This window comes from Tamandua tetradactyla, chromosome 18 (assembly GCF_023851605.1).
Source record: "Tamandua tetradactyla isolate mTamTet1 chromosome 18, mTamTet1.pri, whole genome shotgun sequence".
Lineage (NCBI taxonomy): Eukaryota > Metazoa > Chordata > Mammalia > Pilosa > Myrmecophagidae > Tamandua > Tamandua tetradactyla.
The window spans coordinates 23,815,534-23,839,871 of NC_135344.1; the positions used below are offsets into that span (position 1 = coordinate 23,815,534).

Here is a 24,338-nt window from a genome sequence, read left to right on the forward strand (position 1 = left end):
AGTTCAGAGAGGCTAAAGGGGTTACTCGGGGTCACATGTGTGCTTTTAGAAGAAGCTGGACTAGAAACCCATGTTACCAGTCCTCCAAGTCCCACTCCACTACCATGCCGGGCTTGCTTTTAGAGCCCTGCACTCTCCTTCCTTTCACCTGGATGAGAGCAGTCACCCTGCACAACAAAAGCTCCTGTGTCTCACCACTCACTTCATGATGAGAGTAGCAGAGCAGCAGAAGAATCATTTTCTGGAGTTCTTTTGTAATGACTTGACTAAGAGATGTACTCTTAAAAGAAAAGTCTGACTCATTTGAAAGATATGACTTTGTAGTTTCCTTTTCTTTCTGAGTTGGCCTCTGAATGAGGCCCAGGGAGCCTGCCCCTGGAACCGATGCTGTGAGCCTTGACAAATATGTACTGGATTGCTAAAAGGTGAACTTTGAGAAAATCCCATTGGTTCAAATCAAATTTATGGGATTTTTCAGCAGCAACTGACTACTTGCATGGTTTGTGGCTTGAATCTAACTTTCAATAGGGCGGAAATCTTTGTTATAGTCCCAAGTGCTTAGAACAGGACCTGGTAAGGGTAGAGGCTCACTAAATGGTGAATGGATGAATTTGCAAGGCCAAAGAGTCACTTTATTTCCTTACATATAGGGCTTCATTAGGGTGTTTTAAAAAGAATTTTATTTAAAAAACAAGAGAGGAAAGGAGTGAGTGTAACTTGATAAGAATGTTATAATTTTGTAAATCAAAGCATGATACCCTGGTTATGATGATATATTCCAAATTACCCTAATCAGAACTTATCCTGTGTTTCATCCTTTCCAGATGTCATTCTATTCTTGGAACCAGTCTGTTACTGTGTTAGTGTAGTAACAATCAATAACTGGAATAATGAACTCTCCTAGTCAGTAGCAGAGTGGCTTTTTAGTGGACGCCCTTTGGAAAAAAATTGCCTAGGGTCTGGCAGAGAATTCACCCCAGGGCTGCTACTCCATAAATGTCTGTTGGCACTGATAATGATGAGATGATGGCAAGACCTTAAAATAAAGAACTGACAGAGGAGGTAGAAGTTCAGGCAGAGTGGAAAGACCCAAGAGGGTACTTAATAGTTCTATATAGTTGTGCCATAGCTCATTATAAAAAAATCTAAGCTACAATGGTAAATGGCAAGAAGACTTTCTGTATCTGTTATAGAGGTGAAACCATATGCACATCAAATTGCTTGACATAAAAGCAAACAAAAATCTCGTTTCTTTTTTCCCAGAATTATCTTTCTTGCTTCCTCTTTTCCATTTTTTTAAATTATAGAAGTTTTGGGTTTACAGAACAATCATGCATAAAATGCAGGGCTCCCATATATCACCCTCTCATTAACAACTTGCACTGATGTGGTACATTTGTTATAATTGATAAAAGCACATTTTTATGATTATACTATAAACTATAGTCCATGGTTTAACTTGTGGCCCATGGTTTGTGTAATGCAGTTCCACGAATTTTTTAAAAATTTATTCTATTACCATATATAAAACCTAACATTTCCCTTTTTAACCACATTCAGATATGTATTTCAGTGTTGTTAATTATGTTCTCAATGTTGTGCCACCATCATCACCATCCATTACCAAAACAACTCCATCTTTCTAAATAGGACCTCTGTACATTTTAAGCTTTAATTCCCTTCTTCTCCATTTTAATATGATGATAAAGAGAAAGGGATATAGAAAGAGAGTACAGTTTTTCTTTTTAGAAACACTAGGATGGGAAACAGTGATGTCCCTGTTTATGGTTTAAAATCTTCCTTAAAATAGGGCTGCCCCAAAGTGGGGAGCAGATGTAAATACAAACCCTTTGACATTTAGAGGTTAAGTGGGTGAAGCTTGGTAGGGCTATCTCAACTGAGCCTGTTCATTTATTCATTCTTTAACAAATATTTATAGAGGACCTACTATGCGCTAATTGCAGTAACACTATGGAACAGGAGCCCCATGCAGGCAGGCATTTTGTATTCTTGTATCCTGAAGCACAGTCCCTTGGAGGCATTCAAAAACCATTTGCTGAATCTGTGAATGGTCCTAGCCCTCTTGGAGTTCACAGCATGCTATGTCTTCTTGTTCAGTTAGCATTTTTATGCCAATAAAATCTGAGTAAGTGACTATCAGGAAGCGTTAAGGAGAAAATGAGAGGTGAATAACTGGAGGGCAACAAGCCACCTTTGGGGAGTTTGAAAAGGGGTTGGCACTTAAGACATGGTCAGGTTTCCCACTGGCATGATCACAAAGTTGTAAGACTGCGTCTCACATGTGATTTGGACTTCGTAATTATGCTATGTCCATGAGCATTGCAGTTCTAGTTTATTTTATGCCTTGGGGGACAGCATACTCCGTCACCTCCTTTCTCGAAGTCCAATCATCTGTTCTTGCACATCTGAATGTTTCTGCACTAAAGCAGGAGTCCTAGAGGCAAAGGTTGAGTCCTGGCCGAAAATTAGCAGCAATTCCCTTCTCCTTGGCTGGGCTTGATTTTGTTTTGTTTTTAAATAATCAATGAGCTAAATGTTTCAAAAGACAAGAAGTCAGTAAAAAAGTTTGCTGTTTCCTTAGGGAATACCCAATATCTACAATATTCAGATAGTACCAGGATGGATTTACTTCTCAGAAGGTGAGATTTCTTTTCCTTTTTTTCCACAACCTAAATAGTCCTCCCTTCCCTACTTTTTGTGGGGTGTGTTTTCCTGCCATGGGGCATCTGCTTCAAAGTGGGGGTGGGGATGGGGAAGCATTTTAGGATTTTTATAACCTTTCCAGGCTCAGAAATGATTGGTAGTGTTGATGACCAATCATAACTCCATTACTTCATGAGAGGCAAGTGCAAAGGACAGACCTTCTCTCTTATTTACTAACATTATTAACCAGCAAGCTGTCATAGTCTAGGGACAAAGATTGCTCATTGTTACCTTGCAAGCATTGCATATTTCATTTGTTACAATGATGTGAAATTTATCTTTTTGGAAAGATTCACACAGCTCTTGTGTGACTCAATTGATCACAATAGTTAACATTCAATTTTTTATTCCCAACTGTTTTTCTGAGAGGGAGAAAAAAATCATTAAATAAATGATGATTGTCAGAAGGCAAAAAGGAGGATTTAACCAAGGGTCCCTGGAACACACAGTTGCCTAAATTTGTACTTCACTAGGAGGTCTCTAATAGCTAAAGAGACTTTGGGGATTAATTTTTAGATTTCAGTAATTCTTGCTACTCCTCTTGTCCATTATTATGAACATCAAGGATTAACTCTCTTGGGGTTACTGGTATGTCCTACCATGGGCCCTCCCAGGAACAGTTCTATTAATATCGCGTTTCCTCTTCTAGGTGCAAATTCAGGAAACAGTCAGGGAGAGAATCGCTGTGAGCCAGATGCCAGCTTTCTCAGAGCCTGCAGGGGAGGAGTCTCCATTCCCTGGGACCACAACGAGTTCCCTCCCCAATTTAGGAGGGATCCACAAAGAAAATGCATCATTGAACCAAGACCAGGCAGTAGAAAGATATACTCGAGGACCTCAACACAGAGAGGACAACACATCTGGAGGTTTCTGGAGAGACCTGGAACAAGATCGAAGCATCTCAGAAGCCTATCATGAACACGTGTGCCCCTGTGAACATTTTCCCCAGAACCGCAGTGCTGACCTCAGTGAGCCCGAAACTCTCTCTGTTGTTTCTTCTGGACCCTCAAATACTGTCCTCAACTTGGAAAATGTGTGTGATGGGTCAAAGGACAGAGAAGCAGGGTGTTTAATGGAGTGTTTTGAAATAGGTGACAAAGGGACAATGGAGAATACCATGGGTTCTCCTGTTGGAGCACCAGTTGATACATATTTGCCTCAGGAAATTTGCTTCAAGAACTTAGAGCTGGCAGAAGGTCAAAGTGAAGTATCTTATTTATATTCTCCTGATGACAAGACACTGGAAGTTCTGGAAACACAAGGTTCTAAGCCTCCACAATCCACAAGCGAAAGCAGTCAGGATAGAAAATCACCCGTGTCCCCTCGTTTTCTCAGTACCTTCACCTGGAAGATGTCACAAAAGGCCAATGAAGGTGCCACAGGAGAAAATCTAGCAGAGGTAGAGAATTCTACCTCCACATTGGCCTTTACAGCGAAGGCTGATGGGGAAAGGCTGAGCCCCAGTCACTCTAGAGGGCTTGAGGAAAGGCAACCTCTTTCTTCTAAGAATATCATACTGCAATTTGAAGAAGGGGCTGTTGAGAGCTCCAGTACCAGTGTCAAGAACACCACAGACACATCAACTAGTGGTGATTCAATCATGAAGTTTCTCCAGGAGAAGCCAATAATGTTAACGGCTAATATTGAAACTCTCCAGGTGACCAAAGAGAGTGAGTTCATATCATCTATTCCCATGGCCACCAAAGTCCACCCAGCCAAGTACCTTGCTGTTTCAGTTGCTGAAAACAACTATGCAGATGACACTGAGGAGAGCTTACTTCAGGTATCAGACGAAGATATTTTCCAGCTTCCTTCCAATATACAGTTGGGTCATATTTTAAATGGTTCCACAGCTGAATCCATACAACAGCTATCTTGCATGGCACCCAGTGTTCCAGGAATCTATGCCCATGTTCCCCAGCCCACAGAGAGAGAAAGTTTCTACGGCACTTCCCGTCTTCAGACCAATAACGCATCTGGAGACAAGAGCCAGACTGTGGACAGAACAGACAATAGGAAACTGACAGAACATTTCCAAGAAAAAGGAAGTGAAATAGAACAGAACTTCCACCAGAAGAGTCTGCCTCATAAGGGCTTTCTTTCTGAAGATGATTTCCAAGAATGCTTGCATACCACATCTGCTGCACAAGAGGAAATAAACTTGGTGCCCTTGGACCCTTCACCAGAAAGCTCCAGGGAGGAAAGAGGGCAGAGCTCAGGCCTGGTGACTAGCAGCTTCATGGTGGCAGAAGCTGCTGTGGAAAATGATGCTGAGGCTCTGAGCAATGTTCCATTTTTCTCTAAAAATCTCCTGGAGGAATCTAAAGAGAGTGGACGAGAACATTGTGAACCAGTAGACAAGCTGAAGATCTTAACTCTAGGGGCCTCCATTTCAGAAATCTGGCCATCAAGTCAATTGACAGATTCTAAGAGCAAGGAGTCAGAAGCAGTTCCCATAATTCATAACAAGGCCTGGGCCATATCTGAAGTACTAAAGGCAGATGTTCCCATGGAGGAACTGGACTCCTCTGAAAAAGTAGCGTCACCGAGCAGTCCTCAGTGCAAGTCTGACTCAACCCTTGCTATTAAAAGAGAAATTTGTGAAAGTAAAGAATCAGCCAGCAACACAAATTGGAGTAGTCTTTCTTCCCAGTATTTGAGCCAACCTAGTCTCCTGGAGTCATCTGTGGATCCCATAGATGGAAAGGAATCATGTGTCACAAATTTACTATCAGAGGCTTCCATGGCTGGAGGGAAGGAAAATGTGAATAATATAAGTCAAAACCAGGAGGAAAATCAAGTAAAAATGGATCACCTTGCTTTCCTTAAACAGATTTTGACCTGCCCTAAAATCTTAGAGTCCTCTGTAGATCCTATTGATGAAACAGGTGTCATAGAGTGCTCCAGGGCTGAAAAACCAGAGCCTTCTGAGTCCATACTGAGGGTTGTCAAAGAGGAGAGTACACCAAATGATGGAAGCTTGGACCAGAAAGTGGAAGTACTACCTGCCATTTTGCAAGTTCCATGTCCTGAGGAAAATGAGAGAACCATTCAAAGTGAAAATAGCATTGACCAAAGCCAAGAAGACTGTGAGAGGGGGTACGCTGAACAGAATAAAAATGAGAAAGCAAAAGTGGAAGTTCAACCGGCCATTTTGCAAGCCCTATGTCCTCACAAAGGTAGAAAGACCATTCCAAGTGAGTGTAGCATAAACCAAATACAGGAAGGCAGTAAGGGAAGTTTAGGAGAGGCTGAACAAAGCAAACACGGAAAAGCAGAACTTATCATCCCCACTTTACCTCTTTCTAAGTGTCCTGCAATAATGACTCACTCATCTGTTGCAGGCCAAATGCATGACACCCCTAAAAATGACTTAGTTGAGTTCAAAAACCATCAGTGTGTATTTCCGGATTCAAATGAAAGTGGAAATAATGAGAATGAGCATGCTAAACATTTGCCTTCTTCTAGTGGTCTTGCTCTATCGCTTTTTACTTCATCTCCTGAAGGAAACATCTCAAACCTGTCAATATGCAATCAACTTGAGAAACCTAAAATAGAGGCACCTCAAATAGAAAAAAACAAGCCCCCAAACTCATCTGGCTTGCCAGCAGTGACTGTGGCATTCACTCCAGGAGAATATGTGTCAGGGAAAGCTTCTAAATTATTGCAGGACCCATGTCAAAAGGGCTCCATCCTGGGCAGTATGAAAAAGTCAAGGGCAGAAGAGAAGCCCCTTCACAGGACAGCCAAAATGGACCAATTTCCTGGGGCCCTGCCAGGAGTGCCTGGGCCAGAGGAGGTCAAAAAGAAGCATGAATCCTCAGGAAGTGTGCATTTAGCTGAAGGAATGAAGAAGAAAATTCTGTCCAGGGTGGCAGCTCTGAGACTGAGATTGGAAGAGAAGGAAAAGGTCAGAAAGAACTCGAGTTTTATTAAAAAGATTCCTAAACTTGAAACATCAGCATCACGCACAGATGAGAAAAAAGACCAAAAAAAGCCACCTTGCAAAACAGAAGAGAAAGGTGAGGCCCTGTTGCTTTCTGTCCTTGCTGTAAGATCAGATGTCAAATGTCCACATCCTCTGGAGTTCTTTGCAGTTAGGCTGGGTGTCCTCCAGGTGGACACTGATACTATGGGTAATGGCTGGGTGGTTTGAGCATTTAGGCCAGTAGGTCTCAAACTTGAGCTGGCATCAGCATCACCTGGGTGGCTTGCTGAGACATCTATGGCTGGGCCTTGCCCTGAGAAGCTCTGATTCATTGGGTCTGGGGTGGGGCCTAAGGCATTACATTTCTAACAAGTTTATAGGTGACACTGATGCTTCTGGTCTGGAGACCACACTTTGAGACCCACTGATTTAGACTGCCTATAGTGATTACTTGAGGGAGTGGGATCAAGAGGCCTTTCTGTTTAATCATCCTTTAAAAAATTTTTAAGATAAAAGCATTCGTCAGGGCAGCTAAACAGTATAATTAAACAGACCACACACCAAGCAGGGTTTAAAGAAATAAATATTTAAGTACAACCTGGGATTCTTCCCTTGAATCATTCATTGCATTAAAAGTGTCTCAATTTAAGGTTCTTTTTTTTTTTACAAATTTAACTATAAAGTTTCTGTCCAACTCACCTTCCCCTTCATCTGAGTTTAATGACCTCAGACCACTTGTGCCTCAAAAACCCTTGCAGTCACAGTTGTTCTGCTTTACCAAGGGAATCATTTCAGCCCTAAATTCTGTTCTATATTCCAGTGCCAAAGAAATTTATCAAAACTCTAGCTTCTTTTATTTCAGAGCTCTTCTTCCCCTTCCCATGAAGCTTCGTAGAAGTCAGAAGAGAAGTTACGGCAGAGAGATAGCAGTGTGGTCTGGGGCCGGGGAGGGCCCAGGAGCCTCTTCAACCCAGAGTGGGGGCCGCCCTCCTCTCAGCCCCCGTCCTCAGACTGGGACTCTGGGGCTTGTTATGCCCAGGCCACACCAAATGGGCCCCTAGCCTCTGCGGCATCCAGGATTAGATGCAGAACTGTCTGCTGAAGAGTTTGTAGGATCCAAGCAGATTATTAATACATACTTTAAAAACTTATATAAAGAGAAGCAGCAACATTTGTAAAGGTTCTCAAAAGTGGTTTCGGCCCAATGGGAAACAATCTATTTGGAGCTCCTGCACCTGATCATTCAAGTTACCTGTGGGAAAATGATCATCCAGATAAACTACGTGCTATTGCGGAGTTTGACTTTAATTGCAGCACAGCCACCACAAGCATTAGAGGGCTGCAAAGACAGAAAGTGGCATTCCAGGAGGAGATGGTGCTAGTAAAGCAGGTTCCTTCCAGAGGCAATGGGGTAGAGAATCCAAGTCCTTTCCAGGCCAGACTAGCCCAACTTGGCAGTGAAGTATTGTTAACAATGTCTCCCAAGATGGAATCTATTAAGAGGCAGGGATTAAGATTTGGGGACATTTACAGGTGTCTTGGCCCCATGTGGGAGGAGGCTGAAGTGTTGTGGTTTGGAGCATGGATGGCTTAGTTCCAATCTGGCCTCTGCCAATGAGCAGATAGCCTTGGACCAAGTGCCTTAGCCTGAGAGTGCCTCATTTTCCTCACCTGTCCAATGGCTTGTGGGTAACAGAACTCATCTCAGCCAAAATGCAGAGCAATTTGAAAGGTCCTGGCCTGGCAAAGTCCTCGTAGTTATTAGCTACTGCCTTGTTAGCATCATTAAATGAAAAACAAGTGAATTCTATTGTATCAGGCTTATGAAATAAAGTAAGAACTTCATTCAGACACAAGCTCCTTATATCTAGGTTGATACCAACTTAGTATTAGAAGAAAGACTGGTTCTAGTATATACAGCCTCTCCTTTGAAGAATTCAGGGAAGGTGGAGACCCAGGTGAGAACACTCACCTGAGTTACTCTCGTGAGTCAACAGCTAACTGGGAGTCAGAGGCTGGTTTTGCCCACTCATGGGTTGGACATCAACCCTATAGTCCTGTCACAGCTTCCGAGGAGTTGCCACTTGGAGCTAGCCCTTCTTCTCTCCTGTAAGGGGATTTCCTTTGACAGGAAAGATAGAAAAACAGGTCTCTAGAACATCAGCACCCAAGTACCCTGTCCTAGCTACTGACCAGCTGCAGGGCACTCAATGAAAGAACCATCCACCTGACTTGGTAAATGAGGGCTGGTCACCATGTTCATTGGTTTGGTCAGGACATGCTATTTTATGTGGCAACTTCACGTATTTGTGATCAATCATGCAATAAGTGAGAATGTAATAAGAATCTGCTGTGTGCACTAATCTTATGCGTCAGTGCAGAGTCACTTCTGGCACATAACATTTGGGACTATAGCATTCAGGGGGTCTCCCTTGAGCAACAGCCTGCCACTTTACACTCATTACCTTCTGATTTTTCAGTACGGGTTTCCAACTGCTGACCAATTCCTTTATGAGTCTTGTCTACAGCAGATAATTCCAAGTTTTTGTATATATGTGTTTAGGTTTTTGTGGGCTTTTTTGCCCCAGTGTAAACCACAGCTATTTCACTGTTTAAAAAATTAAAAAAATTTGTGGCCACCCAGGAGACACCCAGGCTAAGGAGTTTCTCATTCCTTCTTGTTCTGATGGCTTTTGTGAGACCCAGATAACCCTGAGTCCTCAGCACTGCCTCTGGCCACTGGTATGTTCCCGGTTATATGTACCTAGCATCTGGGGCCCACCGTGCCCTCCCCAAAGGAGACAGATTTAATCACCCTCCCACCTAGGGACCTCGTGGTGGGGGAGGGTGGCTTAGGAGCTAGGAGTATGGGCGGGGTTGACTTAGAGGATTTCGAGAGAAATAAAACAAACACTGAGTAACCCTTTTTTTTGATATATAAAGCTGAAGCTTTATATTCATCAGGGGCTTTCTCTATCTTTTTCCCTGAGTACTCAGCCAGAATACATGCAGAAAAGAATCCTAGCGACGCTCATGGACCTGGTTTAAGACAGTTTGCCTACCTTTCCGTCTCTAGCCCACACAAACAGGGGTCCTTTGCAAACCCAGGCCTCTCCTCAGAGTCAGCTCAAAGGCTGCCCACGTTACGGCCCCTACCCCACCCCCATTTCTCTACTTTCCGTACTTCAGTGGATTGTGGGTAGGGCTGGCTCCAAATCACCCATGAAGACCGCCATTGCCTAGACTTAGCAGGGTCCTGGAGGAGATATGTCCCAGATGAGGAGGCAAGCTAGGTTCAGACTGGACCTGTGGCTCAGACGCCCAGGGTCTGGGCCTGCGTCCGGCACATTTGGCACAGCTTGGGCAGAAAAGCCAGTAGGTCCAAACAAGCCGAAATGAGTTTCGCCACCAATAAATACTTGTCTCTCTTGATTACGCGCTTGACTCCCAAAATAGTGTTCAAATTTAAAATTTAAGTATTGAGACTCAGCTACTCTCTGATCGAATAGCTCATTAGCACTTCCTGGAAACAAATAAGCTTTTAAATATGCATGTTATCCAAGTGTCCAGCAGCACTATGGGGAGATGAGAAGCATATTGAATGCACTGAATGTTCCACAGTAGTGGAATTTGAGGCAAGAGAACAAATAAATCATCATTATTGATGATTTCTGGTTTGGCTATGAATTATATAAGGTTTCATAATGACGTACTTTTCTGTCCGGTAGAGCTATGGTTTGTGATAGACAGACACCGTATTTCCAGTAATCTCACTGCCAACCAAATCATTCTGACCACCTGGCCCAATCTTCCAAGCCAGAGAAAGCTTGTGGTCTGCCTTCTGGGTGGTAATCTTTGTCCTGTTCCACTGTCCACGCTGCTGCCCAGTGGCTGCCCTGACTAATGAGACACTTGCCAAGCACACCAAACACTCTTCCTTGATAAAAACGATCGTCCCTGTCTCTAGGGATATTGTGAGAATTAAGTGAGATAAAATGAAAAAAATATTTTGCCCATTGTAAAGCTCATTGCAACTATTATTATAATACTGACCTGCAAATCTCCTGTTTCTAGCTCCGGTATTACTGAAAAGGATCCAAGCCGAGATGTTCCCTGATCAACCTGGAAATATAAAATTAAGCTGCCAGTTTGCAGAAATTCATGAAGATTCTACTATCTGGTGGACAAAAGATTCAAAGTCAATAGCCCAAGTGCAGAGAAGGTGCAATATTTATCCCTGGTTACTTTCTACAGCTGTTGCTCGTTTATTCCATAATGTAATTCTAAAAGAAAATAAAAGACTATAGGAGTGAAAAGGATAATTGAAATAGAAACTCCACACTCAAAGTATCCAAGACTAATAAGTAATAGAAAATGTCTGGACAGGGAAAAAGTGGTGGAGGGTTCTTGTCCCACATCTGCCACCATCAAGTTCTGTGGCTTTATGAAGCCTCTGAACCTTTAATTATATTTTTAAAATAAGGGGTACTTGTCAAATGACCTTCTAGTTTGTGGTTCTGTGGCACCAAAGTTAAAGAGCTTTCCTCCGTGTATCTGAGAATTTTGCTTGAGTGTGTTTCTGCTTCATAAATTCCCATTAACCTGAGGAAGGTCAAAGAAAGCTATGAAAGTCAATCAAAAGGATAAAAGAAACCGTGAGGTTAGCGGAAAGTTAACAGCTTTTGAGAGTGATGAGCACCCATCTCTAAGATGAGAGAAACAGTATATTTGGGGGTCCCTAAGATATCAGAGATGAGGAGAAGATGGGAGAGTGAGAAGCACTGGCAAGAATGTCCCATTTGGAATGTATCTAGTTAATGGCTTCTTAAGCACCTTCCTGGGGTGCTCAAGCTTCATCAGACACACCTGCGGAGTTGTGTCTCCTAGAAACAAAAATCACCTTGGCTGAGTGGAAGCCAGTGGAACTTAATCCTTAGAAACTTCTTTCTGCTAAAAGAGGTCCCAGTTCAGTTCCCTGAGGAAGGGGAAGTGTTCCAACTCATTAATCTTGTCATAAGTAGACAGAAACAGTGAGAAATTTTGAGAATTTTCTGTAATCTAATCAAATATGTCTGCTCAGAGCATATGACCAGAAATCATTTCCCAAATGCAGTCCTGAAAGACTTGAGCTAAAACTTCCTTTCTATAACCACATTCCAGAAAAATCCAACTGGATTGTGATTGTTATAATGAAGCTGCTTTACCTAAAACATCATCATTACCCTGCTTGTCTTATGTATGGCTTAAGAAGAATTATATTAGAGAAGTAGTTTAATTTTTAAATCAAGGAATTTCCCTACAACTTTATAAAAAAAAAAGAAGTACTAATTATTTGCTTTAACTACTTTCTGAAGCAGCAGTCAGGAACAAGTAACCCGGGTTTTCTGCAGCCTTATTCTAAATTCAGAATTGGACTTGAATCTTTCAGGTCCCTTTTCCATTTGAGTTGTGTTTACAAAAACCTCACCTCTTTCTGGGGAACATATGCCATTAGTAAGCATGCTGTTTACTAACGACATGTGGCCAAAGCTTTTCCATTCCTAGTGATGTTTGCTTCACTTCTTGGCAACACTCTCAGGCTTAGGTGTTCCTATTTGCCTTCTCCAGGCTCACTCTTGAGAATATCTGGAGTCATAACTGCTGTGTACATTAAGAGATCATTTATTCTATTTCAGGTGGGTTTTCAAATGTTAATTTCCTTCAACTCTATTTCCAGTTGAGTGCTTCCTTGCACATGTCTGTTCATGAAATATCTTTGGCTCCTCAATGTATAATTTTCAGAAAGCTAAAATCTCTCAAGTAAATATAATGTGAACATGTGCAGAGATCTTCTTCAACTCATGAATTAATGAGGGATCAGTAAGATGGTAAAGCTGTTCAAAGTAGCATTTGAGAAATGGAGATTAAAAGTCAATCAAGCAAAGGAATGGTGAAATAAATTTGCACAGAGATACAAAACTAGTTAATGTTCGACAGGTAATAAACATTGGGGTTTATCTCTTCTGCTAGATAGAAGCCTACAAGTGAACATGTAACTTCACAGTATCTGGGTGAATTCTATTTAAATAGTTCACGGCAAAATCAAACAGGAGCATTTTCGCACAATCCTTGGGTGAGCCTATGAAACAGTGACATTCGAAGGTCATGTCTTTGTCCCCAAGTTTTGGAAGCTTTTCCTTAACAAGCGGAAGGAGACTGGATGTTAGAACACCTTTATGTGGTTGGGGCAAGACTAACACCCTGAGGAAACCAAGAAGAGAGTGATAGCATGCTCTGAGTATCTGTGTAAAAGTGATAGTTGTTCGCTGCATGCTGGTCTTAGGTTGGCACCGTCCAGCCCCACCTTGGACATCAATACCTTCCTGGTAATCAAAAACCCATTCTCTTCCTGGGGAGGGAGGCACTTTTGAGTGCCCTGGGCTTTGGAAAGGGCAGTTGCCCACATGGAGTGTATTGGCTGAGAGCTGAGCAGTGCCCTGGGGCATGGGTCACTTCATTCCTGCTGGAGAACCAGTGAATGACAGGCTGGCTGCTGCTGAAGTCAGGTTCTCATTGGACTTAGCCCAGACTGGGTGGTGTGCAGCAGGAGCTGCATCTGGCTCTCTGGGGCTGATGATGGAGGATGGGGTCTTCTCAGAGAAGCCACCAAGCCCAGCATCAGACCCTCTCCCACCAGCCAATCTAGTTCTTGTGAGTGTTGCTCTGACTTTGCTCTGGCAGAGGTTTCTTTTGCATTTGTCTCCACTGCTCAGCTCCCCATCTATGCAGCCCTTTCTGCATTTGGCCATTTCTTCTAATAAAAGTAAATCTTTACTCTTCTAATAAGAGTAAAGATTTGTCCCTAACAGGGTAACAGCTTCTCCCTATTACTCAAAAGGATCCTGAGCCCTGCTTTTCCCTTTACACAGTTTTTTTTTTGGTATTGTCCATGTGTCTTCCCCAAGACTAGAGGACCCTCAAGGACAAGAACTGTGCTTTTTCTGTTTTTGTTTTTTGTTTTTTTTTTAATCTTTGGATCCCCTAGAATTGGGCACACAGCATATTCTCAACAAATGTTGAACTGAACTATTTGCAACTTAAAGAGGTAATTTCCTTGCATGGAGAAAGCCCAGTGACACCACTGCTGCCCGCACCGAGGGTTGGTGGCTGCTGACCAGGCCCTCGGCTAAAGGCGTCATCATAGGCTTTGGGTCTGGTTCTTCTCCAGGCACATCAAAGGGGTAAACTGGCTGCTCCTTATTTTACAGATGAGGATGCTGAGGGGGCAGCTGATGTGCCTGAGGCCGGCCTTAGGATTTGAATCTAAAGCCTTCAGACTCCTAAGTAATTCCTTTGAGAAAGGAAGCCTTGAGTGGAAATGATGACCCAAGAGAAGGAAAAAGCCTTAAAAGTTGTGGGCTAAGTATGAGAATCAGAGAATTTCTAGGCTGAAAGGAAGATGTTCCCAGGCCTATTCTTCTAGATCAGCTCATCCTTTTAGGTGGACCTCAGAGGCCCTTTGCAATGGACAGAAACACTGTGCTGAGTCACTAGCTCCCTCTGGGATTCCCTCAGTGTTTAACAGCCCATCCAGGAAACCTTCCTTTTGTAACTCACATCCAGTTTTAACCACGCGTTCGGAACATGTTCAGAGACCCTGTCAATAGGGGAAGTATTATAATTTCATGTTTTAAGCCACTGGAACTATTCCAGAAGAGTCAGAGACTCGGACACTTTTCTTGCATATGTAACAGAGACAAACTCAAGATAAGTGGATATTTGTTGTTTAACTCTGAAATGTACACCACATACCATGCATGCGCACACACATACACCCCACTTTGGTGAATGTTTAAACAAAATTCATTATAGAAAATAAAAGTAGAATAAAATTTGAATATCTTTTTTTAATTTTTGCTGCAAAGTAAATTTTTTTGTTTGAAACTTTGGAATAAAGATCATGGCTCTAACCGTAATTCAGATTATCCCAGATTTAAGGACAGGTAACATAATTTACTTGAGGAGGTAGCTTAGTAGAGGCAGCTTGGTTGGGATCAAGATGGGGACTCCATACTGGCTTTACCCTTATCAGCTGTATGATCTTCAGTCATTTGCTTAATTTCTCTATGCCTCAGTTTCCTCATCTGTGAACTGAGAATAGTGATAATACTTCTCTCATTGGGTTATTCTGAGGACTACCTGAAATAGACCTTTAAGTAATTAGCATAGTGCCCTTTAAGTAATTAGCATAGTGCCTGGTACATACCAAACACTCAATACACGTTAGCTATCTTCTTCATTTTCTTCTTCTATCATCATCAGTTTTTGTATTCATACTAGTGTTGGGAACTTAATAACGCTGGGTGGGTGGCTGCCTGGCTGGATGCTATTCTCTAGGGAAATACACTATTTTTAAAAATCCCCAACCACAAATCTTTATGTAAAGCAAAGAGCCCCTTTCTTTTGTCCTTTATTGTATCTGTGTTTAGATTTGGGGTTGGAGTTATCAGTTTCTCTCAAGGATAGGACACCTGGGTTAGTAATATAATTGAGGTGAATTGTAAGCAGAAATTTTAAGGATGGCTTCCAGAATTTGCAATTCCAGTTCTTTCTGTACTAATGGCAGTTAAGCTGCCCCAATGCAGATTGGAGTGAGGATGTTACATGAAAACATAATGATCATCCCTTACAGATACATAAATTATTTAGACAGTTTATCACAATCTGGTCCTCTAGCCAGCTCATTGGCTGAGAACATTCAAGCAGGAAAGCATTCCCTTTAAGTATATTAGAAAAACGTGCCTTTAATACGAGGCAGCTTGTAAACGTTAATGTCCCTCATTCCAGTGCAGGAGACAACTCCACTGTTTCCTTGGCCATCATTCAAGCCAGTCAGAAGGACCAGGGCCTGTACTGCTGCTGCATCGAGAACAGCTATGGAAAAGCCACTGCGGAGTTCAGCCTCACCGCGGGAGGTAAGCCCCAGCTTTTCAGTTTCTGATGAGCCCCAGCTAACCTCTACCAGTCAGAGGGGACATCTGTACTGAAGTCATTCTCTTCTTTATTTCTTCTAGTTCTCAAACAGCTTTCAAGTCATCAGGATATTAAAGGTAAGCTGTCAGAGAACACGGACTCACCACAAAGCCTGAAATAGCTCCGGGAGGAAATGGCAGAAGGAATATGTGTAGTTGTGTACCCCAACAAAGACGTGTTCTTCATCTTGCGCCACATTCCTGTGCGTGTGAACTCATTTGCAAATAGGACACTAAGAACATGTATTCTTAGTTAAGGCGCAACCCAAATGAATCAGAGCAGGCTTTAATCCTAGTTCCTGGAGCCCATTATAAGCAGAAGGAATTTGGATGCAGTGAGTTAGAGAGGAACAGGAAGCCAGCAGAAAGCTGGAAGAAGACACAAGGAGAGGGAAATCTTCATGGGACTGGAAGTGGAGAGGCAAGCCAAGGAACCCCAAGGACTGAAAATCCAGTACCAGAGTGCTACCTACTCCAGGGAGAAAGCATGGTCTTGCTGACACCTTAATCTGGGCCTTGTAGCCTTATAAAGTGAGAGCCAATACATTCCTATTTGTTAGAGTAGCCTGGAAATCTAAGACACAGGATTCTCTCTGGACTCCTATAACTATGTACGAGGGAGCTCAGAAATAGTGGGAGAATTGAAGGGCAACTTAAGAGGCATTTCAACCTGATTTTAAGGTCTGTACTTTCTATCATAATGTCATTAGGCTATGAATATTCCAGAAGTCTGTCATTTATGAAAGAGGTTCGATTGTAGCAGTGTAGGTGTTGTGAGCATGTAGAGGGGAAGTTTGGGGTTAGACGTTTCCCTTTAAGCATGAGCATCAAGGACTTGCATTCGGCCCTTTTCATGGGGCTTTTCAGCCTGTATCATGTTTGTTTTTTCAGTTTACTTTTCAGTTTGACTAGCTGAGCAGATTCCCAAAGAAAGCCAGGTTTCTAGAATAACTCCACTCATTTGCATCTTAATGGAAATGAAAGATGGCGTTTCATTCTCCTTTGGCACATGTGCACACCTGATAAGACACAGCCCAGCAGCTGCTTCTGAACTCTCAGGCGGCCCCAGGGGGAGTCAGTACTGGCCCTGAGAACTAACTTCCCGGGGCCCCTGTGACACATCGCCGCTGCCATCTGTCTTGCCTCCTGCTACCATAACAAATTCACATCTCTCCTAAACCTGACCCACGTGGGGCTCTAGGTCAGTTTTAGGAGAGATATGAATAAAACGCTGACAATTAAATTGATTAAGCGTTTGAAAGATTTACTGGGTGTGCTGATCTTAGAAGCAGACAAACCACTTGACAAGGTGAGAAAATCTGTGTGAGAACAGGATAACAAAGGTAATCAAGATGCCATAACATCTATACATTAAAGGCAGGAGACCTGGATCATGATTTAGAAACAGTCTAGAAAATATTGTGATGTTTTTTTCAAAATAACACTTAAATACAAATTTTCACAAACCCATTCAAATGCTGAGTATATGTCCTTAGTGTGTAAAGTATTTGTGATATGATTTTAAACCCTCCCCATCTCTGCCTCCAAAGCTAAAATATTCAAAAGAATCCCTTCCTTCTTATCCTTCAGCAAACAAAAACACTCTCAGAAGGACAAGGACCCTCTGTTTCCTCAGCTTCTCAGCGCTGATAGACATTTAAAACCTAGGTATTTGCTATCACCCTATTAATTTGGATTTGTATAAACTCACTTCTCAAGGTTTTTAACCAGTCAGGAGTTAAGCTCAGTGGGATAAACCGTGAGCTGTGGTGGAAATGGTGCTGTGCTCAGAGCCCTGTATTTCCAAACACAGGGTCGGGATCTAGAATCTGATGACATCACCTCGCAGTGCTGTCCTGACCCCCTGGCCATCTGTGGTTTCAATGACTCACCTGGCTGAGGAGGCCATACCTGTCCCCTCCCTCCCTTTGCACCTTCAGAGGAAAATGCTAAGAATTACTTCCTTATAACCTTTTTTATTTGGAGGAGTCTCTTTTTTGCTAAGCATTTAATGAACTTAATTCTCTACAGGAGAAACAACAACATTTGAAAAGTTGGTCTCTAATTAAAAATAGCTTATGGGAAAGCCCAAAGTGAATGATAGGCCAAATAAAACACAAATTAGCCAAACTTAATGTTATTGGGATTGCTTTTCTCCACCTCAGAGTGTTTTTTTCCAATCAGTGACCGCAGGTGCCCATAGTTTCTCAGGATTTGGCTTACACAATTCACGGGTATAGCAAAGAACGTTAGTGAAGTGTGTTGATAAGCGAGCACTCATTTATTTATCTCTCGTTGATCCCAATGAGTCTTTGCTGGTTTATTTCTCATGGAGCCATCTCCCTCAGATACCTGAGGCAGCTTGGAGCTTGAGTCTTAGGAATGGCTGGATGCTGCAAAGCTTCAAAGAAAATTTCACCTTCTTCACAGCCCTTGAACTTCCAAACTTCTGTCTTTCCTGGACTTCCCCTCAGGTGCTTGGTTACCTGTTACCCTGCTCACTCTTAGTGCAGAGGAAATTGACCTAAATAACCAATTCTTGCTGCTGTATCTCAATTTAAAAGATATCCACACTCCAAGAAAGATGACACGCTCATAGGGATGTCTCAGGCATCACTATGAAAGATATTTTTGGACAGGAGGTTCTTTCAGAGTTCCTACAATATGGCAGGCTGTGAGGCTGTGAGGCTGCTACGCCTTGCAGGGGAAGGCGTAGGGGATAAGTTTCAGTTTAGAAAGTTCCCATGAAAACTCAAACTCTTCCATTGAAGGACTTTCAAGAGAGAAAGAAATATATCCTACGGTATATTTTTTGTTGTTGTTCATGGCTCTGTTAAGAGACTTTAGTTAGATATTATAGATAGGACTGTTAATTATACACATCCACAGTACTCTACAAAAAACTTTCCTTTCTATATCTAAGCATACAGTCTGGAACAACATTTGCCTTTAATTACATTTGATGACTTTTAAAGCATTGATTCAAGTGTGAAACTTTTTACTTTTAACAGAAAGTGAATTTTAGACATTTTTGGATTTTGGAGAAAAACAAGATGTGGGAAAAATGGCCTGTTTTTAAAGGGCTTTGATATATGTACATAAAATGTTTCCTATATTAAGTGTCATCAGGGACTGTTTTAGTTTCTTTGCTGCTAAAACAAATACCATTCAATGGGTTGGCTTAAACAACGGGAATTTTCTGGCTCAATTTTGAGGCTAGGAGAAGCCCCGAATCAAGTTGTCAGCAAGGCATTGCTTTCTCTCTGAAAACTGTAGTTTCTAGGGTTGGTTGCCTGTAATCCTTAGACTCTTGGCTTTTCTTTCCCATGGCAATACACATGGTGATGTCTTCTCCTTCCTCCTACAGATTCTTTTGGCTTCTGGCTTCTTCTCCTGGCTTTCTCTCTCTATCTGACTTCCATTCTGTTAATAAAGGACCCCAGAGATCCAGATTAAAGCCCAACCTGATTCAGTTGGGCCACACCTAAACTAAAGTAACATCTTCAAGAGACCCTATCTTACCGTGCGTCCATGCCCACCAGAATGCAGAGCGAGAGCATGTCCAGATTGGAGTCCACAGCGCGATCCACTACAGGGGGCCGAACAGTTAAAACGAAATTAATTATGCAACTAGCAGTGAGAAGCTTTATGTTAAAAGCATTCCCTCTCTATTTTCTTACCTAATTATGTTTTATGTAACTCTTTAAGTACATGAGTATATGCCTCCATAAATTTAAACATTTTTTCTTGTTCTAATACTTGGATTGAAATCTGTGATGCAGTTATCTTCTTACAGTTTTCTGAGCTAATGCCCCATTTGCCCACCTGTTTTCCTGTTTCCCTCTCCCAGTTCCTCTCTCTAGAGACCCCAGGACAACTGACACCACACAAGTCAGCTGGCCTGTGTGAAAACCCTTAGGGCATCCTTCTAAACACCCTCTTTCACCTGGCAGCCACCTTCTAGATCTACACCCTTCTTTCCATTTGAGAATCCCCCCACCCACTCTCTTTCTTCCTTTCTGGCAATAACAGGTCTAGACATTAATCAATACCCTTAAGCAGTTTCGGGTTCCTTACAGTTTTAGCAGCTAACTTTAGTCATAGACTGCATGCTTTTAAGGCATATAAAAATATTTTCTAAGTAGAAGTGTGAAGTTTTCACAGAACCCATGACTTCTTTCTTCTTTTAAACATTCAGAAAGGTAACAGTTTTCGTCAACTTTGAAGACTGGAAGGAGTTTTTAAAAACCTAAACAATTAGAAATGTGATTTAGTTATCTTGGGTTTAAACTGGAACATCCAGGTTAAATTAGTTGTCTTCTGAACATGTGTAGCATCAACTTTGAAAGCTCAGAAGATAATTCTACTTTTCTTTTATAGCTAAATCCAAAATAATTCTTTTTCTCACATTCTCTTTAAAGACCAATTTCTCTTATGATTCCTTTGCTTTCCCTCCCTAGTTCTTATTTCTGTCACTTGCATTCTCAATGGAGGTAATAGTGCCCCTGAGGGAATAAAAAAATTTCTTGGTGAGGCAAAAAAAAAAAAAAAAAATCACTCTTAATGTATAAAGCACAATTATATATACAGTACATAAATATTACAATATATTTGTGGTATTAAAATTCCATGGAGGGCAATTAGAAAAAAATGTCTAAAGGAGTCATTAGCGGGGCAAATAACTTAAAAAAGTTGAGAAACACTGATCTATCAGATTATATCATTGGTTCTTCTTCCCTCTTCTACATTTGTCTCATCTTTGATTTTCCTATATGATTGTACTTTTCATTTCTGTCTAAAATTACCTTCCTTGTCTCCTCAGTTTTGTTCCAGTCTTCTCCCTTCACATCTGATACAATGGGGGGCTCACACCAAACTCATATCCTTCCTGGAATCCCATCTCCTCCTTCCCGCCCCACCCATCTCTTTTAGTTATGCCCCTGTTGGGAGTTAAATGTGATTTTTCCCCCCTTCTACATTCTACAGGCCAACCTTGTCACTGTCCCCATGTGTGCTCTTAGGTTAGCCAAGGTGCAGGGTTAGGGGATATTCTGGACACTAAAACTGTGCTGTCTTTTAGGCTGGGAAGAGATTGAATTCAGCCAGCTCATCTTCAGAGAAGACTTCCTCAGCGACAGCTACTTTGGCAGCAGCCTGCGTGGTCAGATTGCCACGGAGGAGCTGCACTTCGGAGAAGGTGTCCACCGCAAAGCCTTCCGTAGCAGAGTGATGCACGGCCTCACGCCCGTGTTCAAGCCTGGCCATGCGTGCGTACTCAAGGTGCACAATGCCATTACCTACGGGACCAGAAACAACGACGAGCTCGTCCAGAAGAACTACAAACTCGCGGCCCAGGTGGGTCCACCTGCCCAAAAGGTGTCTCTTCTAGCATGGGAGTGACCCATGATAACATGAGAGGAAATTCGTGATAACAGGAGTCTCAGAGTAGAAGGGAGAGTCTCCTAGAGGGTGTTTTTCTCTCTTTGGTGTGTGATTATAAGGGATCCACTGGATTAAAGCTGATGGTGGGAATCACCTCTCAGATCTCAGACCTAATTTTTCAGTCTCATGTAAGCCAGCTGGGACTCAACGAATGTCTGGAGAAAACTCTCCAGGTCTCCTCAGCCTGGGATAATTTCTGTTCCTTGGAAGCTCGGAGATGCTGGGTGGTTTGAACCTCCTTGAACATAGGATGGTTCAGAAAGTGGAGGCTCTAAACTAAGCTGGACCCCAGGAGCCTTAATCCCATGGACAGCTGAAACCAGGGATGGTTTTGGAAGTATTTTGGTTTGTTTTGACTTATGGGAGGTAGGGGTGGAGTGTACTGGGAAGTTAGCAAGTGTCCTGTTCCTCGTCCTCCTGAGATTGTGTTTCACTGTCAGTCCATAAGCTAAGAAGGGAGGGTGACCCAAGTCTCCAGCTAAGTTCCCACTCCTCTATGTATGTTATTGAGCCACAGAAATCTTGAGGAAGGGGAGGAGAGCTCTAATTACCCGCCCATGTCTCTACTGTTGATACCAGCGCTGACCAAGCTGTCAGAAGAGCTGGGTCCAGCTGGTTCACAAACTCTGTGCCCCACTCCCACTCCTGGAAAACCATAAAATGAATAGGTTAGACTTAGATGAACCTCTCAGGTACTGTCAAGTATTCACCATCCTGTGACTTTGCACTCTTGGAGGTAGTGCCTCCTCTTCAAATATAGGATTTTACCAACTATATTCTTTTCTCCTCCGAATGCATCTTTCTTTTTCATTTTTTTTCACTGAGTATCCCTTTCATTTCAAATATCATCTGGCCCAGTCATGGGAAATCCCCAGCATCCAGATTCCCCCTCTGAAGAGACCCACAGAGTTGAAGGCAGAATCCACTTTGCTTTCCTTAAATCAATGATCTTATCAAGGTTTCTGTATTTATTGCTCAAATTACACCTTTGAAGAGGAATCTCAGGTGGGGAAGCTCAGCAGGTCACAGGCCCTGAGCTGTACCTGATATTGTGCCATGGGGTTGACAGTCACTTTAGCTCAGGGGCAAACTTCAGCCATAGGGTCCTAGAAATTTTATAGTTCAGGAACTCCTGACTATGGAGACCACTTGACCTCACCTAGGATAATCCCTCCAGGTCTCAGAGGTCCTCTGCATGTGGCAACAATATCTGTTCCTCTGTGGCCCCAATCAGGGAATGGGTTTGGGAATCCATAGGCTTAACCTGTATTGGGAAATCTCCTGATTAGCCTATCAGGCAACTCTTTTCGAAATTCTAACAACTTTGATTTCTCACGTATTTGGGTGCTGTAGGAATGTTATGTTCAAAATACTGCCAGACACTACGCCAAGATCTATGCTGCTGAAGCACAGCCTCTGGAAGGCTTCGGAGAAGTGCCAGAGTAAGTATGCTTCCCTGTCCTAGTATTGCCACCATTGAATATTGGGGTCCTGGGGAGACTGGAGAGATAAGAGGGTGAGAAGTACCAGTAGGTCAAGCATTTCAATTGTTTTCTCTATCTATTGGCTCCATAAGGGCATACAGGGAAGCTATCATGTTCACTGCTGGGTCTCCAGAGGCTTGCAGAGAGATGCTGGATAAATATTCTTTGAATAAATGTATGCATAGATGGTGGGTGGGTGAATGGACTAATTCATTCAATAAGTGTATCTACTATGTTAAACAGAAAAGAAAAGTTTTCTACTCTCATGGATATTATATTATCTAAACAATAAGCAGATATAAAAGAACAAGAGAATGTCAGGAAATTATTTGTCCTATGCTGAATATAAGATACTGTGATGTGACAGGGTAGAGCAGGTTTGGGTGGTGAGGAAAGGCCTTCCTGAGGAGATGCCATTTAATTTAAGATCAAAATGATGAGAAGGAGGCAGCCATGTGAAGACCCAAGGAACAAGTGCTCCAGGCCAAGAGGCTTGCTAGCTCAAAGGCTTAAGGTGAGAAAGTAGCTCAGCACGTTTGTGACAGGAAGGCCAGCATGGCTGGGGCCCTGGGAGCAAGGTAAGAGTGAGGGGATGAGGAGCCAGAGAAGTAAGTGGGGCCAGCTTGGGCAGGGCCTTGAAGGCCAGGATAAAGGGTTTGAATACTATCTGGAGCAAGATGGGATGCTGCAGATCACTTTGGATAGGGAGTGGTAGGACACGGCTTACATTTTTGAAAGGTGGCCTTTGCTGTCAAGTTGGGAATGGATACTAAGGGGCAAGAGTAGAAACTGAAAAGCGGTGTGCTAATTTGAATCTGTGGTGTACCCCAGAAAAGCCATGTCCTTTAATCTCATTCCAGGGTTGGGACCTTTTTGATTATCCATGGAGATATGACCCACCGAATTGTGGGTGGTAACTTTTGATTAGATGGTTTCCATGGAGATATGTCTCCACCCATTCAAGTTGGGGTTGCTTACTGGAGCCCTTTTAGAAGGAGCCATTTTGGAAAAAACTTTAGAGCTAGGAGAGCCCATGCAGCCCGAGACCTTTGGAGATGAAGAAGGAAAACACCTCCGGAGAGCTTCATGAAACAAGAAGCCTGGAGAGAAAGCTAGCAGACGTCACCTTGCTTGCCTTTCCAGCTGAGAGAGAAACCCTGAACTTTCTTAGGTGAAGGTAACCACTTGTTGGTGCCTTAATTTGAACACTTTCATTGCCTTACCTTAAATTGGACATTTTCTCAGTCTTAGAAATGTAAACTTGCAACTTAATAAAGTCTCCCTTTTAAAAAGCCATTCCATTTCTAGCATATTGCATTGCGGCAGCTTTCAAACTAGAACAAGCAGTTAGGGAGTAAATGAAATGGTAGGAAAGAGAAGTGCAGGAAAGAATGGCGGCTTGGATGAAGTTGTCACAATGGAGGTGGAGAGAAGAGGGTGGGTCCTGAGTATGTTCTTAAAGTAGAGCCACAGGGTTGCTAATGGATAGGGTGTGGGTCCAAGGAGGAGAGGAATGGAGGGTGACTCCTAGATTTTGTGCCTCAGCAAGTGGGCACGAAATGGAATCATATACTTTGCTAGGAATGAATGATTGGGTGCGTAGCCCATGAGTCAACTCTTACCGAATCCCCTCCCCACAGGCTTAGGTTTGTAGAATGATGGGAGAAGCCTGTGGCTATGGTCAGAGGCCATAAAATAAAGCAAAACTAGCCAACCTGATTTTAACTTTATTGAGTGCAGAGATTTACT

The 24,338-nt window shown here is 42.6% G+C and overlaps 1 protein-coding gene and 1 long non-coding RNA gene across 4 annotated transcripts in view; one reads left to right on the plus strand and one right to left on the minus strand.

The window, feature by feature from the left end:
• The window catches only part of ALPK2 (alpha kinase 2), a 155,471-nt gene that overhangs the window by 99,481 nt on the left and 31,652 nt on the right, over positions 1–24,338 (plus strand). For all 3 annotated transcript variants that reach the window (XM_077135352.1, XM_077135353.1, XM_077135354.1), the window contains exons 5-10: positions 3,374–6,746; positions 10,727–10,874; positions 15,479–15,606; positions 15,706–15,741; positions 20,744–21,018; positions 22,459–22,547. In XM_077135352.1, coding sequence (XP_076991467.1) covers positions 3,374–6,746; positions 10,727–10,874; positions 15,479–15,606; positions 15,706–15,741; positions 20,744–21,018; positions 22,459–22,547 — 4,049 coding nt within the window. The remainder of the gene's footprint in view (positions 1–3,373; positions 6,747–10,726; positions 10,875–15,478; positions 15,607–15,705; positions 15,742–20,743; positions 21,019–22,458; positions 22,548–24,338) is intronic.
• LOC143662021 (uncharacterized) overlaps positions 1–24,338 on the minus strand; it is a 61,883-nt gene that overhangs the window by 5,277 nt on the left and 32,268 nt on the right. Inside the window, exon 2 of the long non-coding RNA XR_013165094.1 lies at positions 10,706–10,774. This is a non-coding gene — a long non-coding RNA (uncharacterized LOC143662021). The remainder of the gene's footprint in view (positions 1–10,705; positions 10,775–24,338) is intronic.